Source organism: Cynara cardunculus (genome assembly GCF_001531365.2).
Source record: "Cynara cardunculus var. scolymus isolate 2C chromosome LG 5, CcrdV1, whole genome shotgun sequence".
NCBI classification, from domain to species: domain Eukaryota; kingdom Viridiplantae; phylum Streptophyta; class Magnoliopsida; order Asterales; family Asteraceae; genus Cynara; species Cynara cardunculus.
In genome coordinates this window covers 8,606,186-8,610,960 of record NC_037532.1, presented here as the reverse complement: position 1 = coordinate 8,610,960, position 4,775 = coordinate 8,606,186, and the positions used below count along the sequence as shown (strand labels likewise).

The window sequence follows — 4,775 nt, the reverse complement described above, 5'->3', positions numbered from 1 at the left end:
TGGGTGATTTTTTATTTATTTTATGTCTTTTGGAGCTCTATTTTTTTTCGGGTGTTACAAGTTGGTATCAGAGCTGTAGCTTAAGCGAACTAGGTATGAAAATAAGACGCCTAGACTTAAGCCGTTATTGTAAATATTAAGTTGTGTAGCGTAGGTAGTAACCCTTAAGATAGAAAGAACCTTAGAGTCAATGGGGTTGCATAAATCATAATCTGTAGTGATAGTATTGAGGATCCTTATGTATAACCTATTCAAAATTTCATTTAGTTAATGTCATTTTGAGTAAGTTGTTACATTCGTGTGCTTGAACTCACTGTTAGTACAACAAATTTTGATTATGCATGTACCATGTTATGTTAGTTCCATAATCTTCCAATCCTAACTCTCTCTCCCAATCTTTTGCTTAGCAGCCTTTATGGTGAATACTCGGAGTAGACGGGATACCTCATCGAAAGGCCTCGCAGTGACCGAATCCACCGCGGATCAACCGCCTCGACCCACGATCGTAAGGGTGCATCCTAGGCAAAACACCTCGGGCGATGGAGTTGGCCACGTTCCCCAAGTTAACCTCGTCACCTCCAATCCTGTCTTAGAAGAGGAAACCCCGGAGTCAAGAATGATGGGCACAATGATGGGCGTTATGAACAGAGCTGTGGCTCAGCAACAGGAGTTCTTTATGAAGTTGTTGGAAGATAGGGATGCCAACAATCGTAAGCATGAAGCGGTTGCCTAGAACGTAACCATCGTGGGATCCGGGGGTACCGGAAATGGAGTTCCAACTCAAGAGCTAGCAACTATTGATGCAAGACAACTGGGAAGATTTTGTTCTTACAAAACGTTTTTGAGTTGCAAACCACCGGAGTTTGCGGGGTCAGATGATCCCGTGGCATGCATGAACTGGCTTCGAGAAATTGAGCAGGCCTTCCGGGCTTGCGACTGTGATGATGGGCAAAAGGCAAAATTTGGCTCTCAAATGCTTCGGGGTGCGGCCCTCACTTGGTGGAACGTCGTCATATCAACTATAGAGGCTCAGGAGCTAGCCAAGATGAGTTGGGCCACGTTTAAGGAGAAAGTAATGGAAGAATACTGCAACGAACTAGAAATGGACCGTATTGAAGAGGAGTTCCGGACCCTTAAGAAAGGGAACTTGTCAGTGAGAGACTACACATGATTGTTCATGGAAAAACTGAATTTGGTGGGACATGTGGCTCCAACGAAAAAAGAAAAGATGAAAGCTTATCTCAAGGGACTGCCCGCAGAAATGATGGTTATGGTTAGGAACTCAAGGGCTTCCACCCTTAGAGAGGCAATTGAAGAAGCGAAAGTCATGGAAGCGGTTTATGCTAAGGGGAGAGAGGAGAAAGGAGTAAGTAGTGAGAAGAGGAAGTGGGAAGGTCAATACGCACCTTCAAAGAGACCAAGCCACCTCAACCACAACAATCGAGGAGTTTACCCTAGACATGAGACAAGGTGGTGCTCCAAATGCCGCACTAAACACCATGGACCATGTGCCCCCAACCCTAATCCTGCAAAATGTTTTAAATGTGGGAAGTCAGGCCACACACGAAATGAATGCCCTATCAAAGAACCCATCTGTTACGGATGTGGAAAGCCAGGCCACACACGAAATGAATGTCCTATGAAAGGACCCGTCTGTTTCGAATGCGGGGAGCTGGGTCACATCAGGAACAATTGTCCGAAGGTGAAGGCGGGAGGGGGGCAGGGAAGAAAAGAAAATACCCCGAAGACAACCGGTCGAGCCTTTCAGATGACTGCGGAGGAAGCCAAGGCATCGTCGGATGTGGTGTCGGGTATGTTCCTCATTGACTCCATACCTGCTCACGTACTTTTTGATTCAGGTGCTTCATGTTCTTTTATGTCTACAACATTCTACCATCTATTGCATACGCCCCCTAGTACTCTAGAAGATGCTTTGATCATTGAATTAGCAGATGGTAGTTAAGTTCTAGTGCGTGAGGTTGTTAGGGGTTGCGTGTTGGAAATCGAGGGAAAGGAATTTCGGGTGGATCTTATACCCATGTCCATCGGCGGATTCGACATCATCATTGGAATGGACTGGTTAGCAAAGAACCAAGCGGAGATCTTATGTTCTAAGAAATTAATTAGAATTCCTTTGCCGGACGCGAGTGCCGTACTGATTTATGGAGAAAGGAATAAGGGAGACGTAGTACTCCTGTCGGTGGCAAAAGCGCGCAAATGCTTAGCTAAGGGGTGTCCCTCATTCATTGCATACGTGTTGGATGCCAAACTAGAAAAAAAGGAGATTGAAGAGGTGAAAGTGGTCAACGAATTTCTTGATGTATTCCCGGAGGATTTACCCGGTTTGCCACCAGTTAGGCAACTGGAGTTTCGAATCGATCTTTTCCCGGGAACCGCACCGCTTGCCAGAGCCCCTTACCGATTGGCTCCTTCTGAGATGCAAGAGTTAATGTCACAATTGAATGACCTTCTTGAGAAAGGATTCGTCAGACCGAGTTCGTCACCTTGGGGAGCTTCGGTCTTATTTGTAAAAAAAAGGACGGTACCATGAGAATGTGTATTGACTATTGGGAACTCAATAAGGCGACCGTAAAGAACAAATATCCTCTCCCTAAAATTGACGACCTCTTCGACCAACTTCAGGGAGCCAGTTGTTTCTCTAAAATCGACCTTCGTTCAGAATATCACCAAGTGCGGGTGAAGGAAGATGATGTGGCAAAGACAGCTTTTAGAACGCGTTACGGACATTACGAATTTTGGTCATGCCTTTCGGTTTGACGAATGCACCGGCGGTATTCATGGACTTGATGAATCGAGTGTGCCGACCATTCCTTGACAAGTTTGTAATAGTGTTCATAGATGACATTCTTATTTATTCCAAAGACGAATCGGATCATGAGCAACATCTTCGGGAAATTCTCGAAATGTTAAGAAGGGAGAAGTTGTATGCAAAATTCTCCAAGTGTGATTTTTGGTTAAAGGAAGTTCAATTCTTAGGTCACGTAGTCACTCGTGACGGGGTGAAAGTGGACCCATCCAAAATCGAGGCAATGATGAATTGGGAGCCACCAAAGAACCCATCCGAAATCCGAAGTTTCTTGGGTTTGGTGGGTTACTATAGAAGATTTATTCAAGATTTCTCTAAGATCGCTTCTTCATTAACAGCTTTAACTAGGAAGAATGTGAAGTTTATCTGGACTGAGAAACAGGAACATGCCTTCAGAACCCTCCAGAAGAAATTATATGAAGCACCAATTCTCTCCTTGCCGGAGGGGTCCGAAGACTTCGTAGTCTATAGCGACGCGTCGAAGATGGGATTGGGATGCGTCTTGATGCAAAAGGGAAAAGTGATTGCCTACGCATCAAGACAACTCAAAGATCACGAGAGGAACTACCCCACCCATGATTTGGAGTTAGCAGCGGTAGTGTTCGCCTTAAAGCTTTGGCGACATTACCTTTATGGTACAAAGTGCATGCTCTTCACCGATCACAAGAGCTTGAAGTACATTTTCGATCAGAAGGATCTAAACATGAGACAACGGCGTTGGCTCGAGCTGCTCAAAGACTATGATTGTGAGCTACTTTACCATCCTGGAAAAGCGAATGTGGTGGCGGATGCCTTGAGTCGAAAAGGGCACGGTAGAGGGACAGGAGCTATACTTACCAGAATCGATCTAGTGTCCAGTTTAATCGAACGGATCAAAGTGGCGCAATCCGAGGCACTTTTAGAAGAACACCTCAAGAGCGAAGTAATGACAAAACAACAATTACTATTGACAGAGGATGGTCGTGGCTTGAAGTTATTTCGAGGACGTATATGGGTACCCAAGATTGGAGGCAATCGTGAACTGCTACTGGAAGACGCACACAAGTCTAAATACTCAATTCACCCGGGTAGCACCAAGATGTACCGAGATTTGAAATTGACCTATTGGTGGCCTGTCATGAAACTGGATGTGGCTCGTTATGTAGAGAGGTGCATGACTTGTTTACAAGTGAAAGCGGAACACCAACGACCTTATGGTAGCCTCCAGTCCCTAGAAATCCTTGAGTGGAAGTGGGAACACATTACAATGGATTTCGTGACCAAACTGCCAAAGACTTTAAGAAGTCATGATACGATATGGGTAGTGGTCGATCGGCTGACAAAGAGCGCTCACTTCCTGGCTATGTGTGAATCCTTGCCAATGGATAAGCTTGCCAAGCTATACATAGATGAAGTAATCTCGCGGCACGGTATACCTTTATCCATAGTGTTAGATCGGGATAGTCGATTTACTTCCCATTTCTGGAGCGGCTTACAGAAAAAATTGGGCACGAAAGTGAAGTTGAGTACGGCTTACCATCCTCAAACCGATGGTCAAAGCGAACGAACCATTCAAACCCTCGAAGACATGCTCAGATCGTGTGCTATCGATTTTGGCGGGAATTGGGACTCTCACCTACCCCTTGTGGAGTTCGCCTACAACAATAGTTATCATTCAAGTATCGGGATGGCGCCTTTTAAAGCTTTATATGGTCGGAAATGTAGGACTCCAGTGTGTTGGCTTGAAGCGGGTGAGAAACAGTTCGCCGGCCCTAAAATCGTTCAAGAAACGGTCGACAAGGTGAAGTGTATTCGTGAACGCTTAAAGGCGGCTCAAGACAGGCAAAAGAGTTACGCAGATAGGAGGAGTAATGGTTTTGGTCGAAATGAGATGAACTTGGATGATCCTTTTATAGAAGAAATAATAGGCTCGAGTAATGGTTTGATCACTATAGGTAGAACAACCGTT

The 4,775-nt window shown here is 45.2% G+C and overlaps 1 protein-coding gene across 1 annotated transcript; it reads left to right on the top strand.

Moving 5' to 3' along the window:
- Positions 1–1,177: 1,177 nt before the first annotated feature.
- On the top strand, positions 1,178–1,963 carry LOC112512305 (uncharacterized protein C683.02c-like). The gene has a single exon (XM_025118184.1). The coding sequence runs from the start codon at positions 1,178–1,180 to the stop codon at positions 1,961–1,963; it is 786 nt and encodes a 261-aa protein (XP_024973952.1).
- Positions 1,964–4,775: the final 2,812 nt, after the last annotated feature.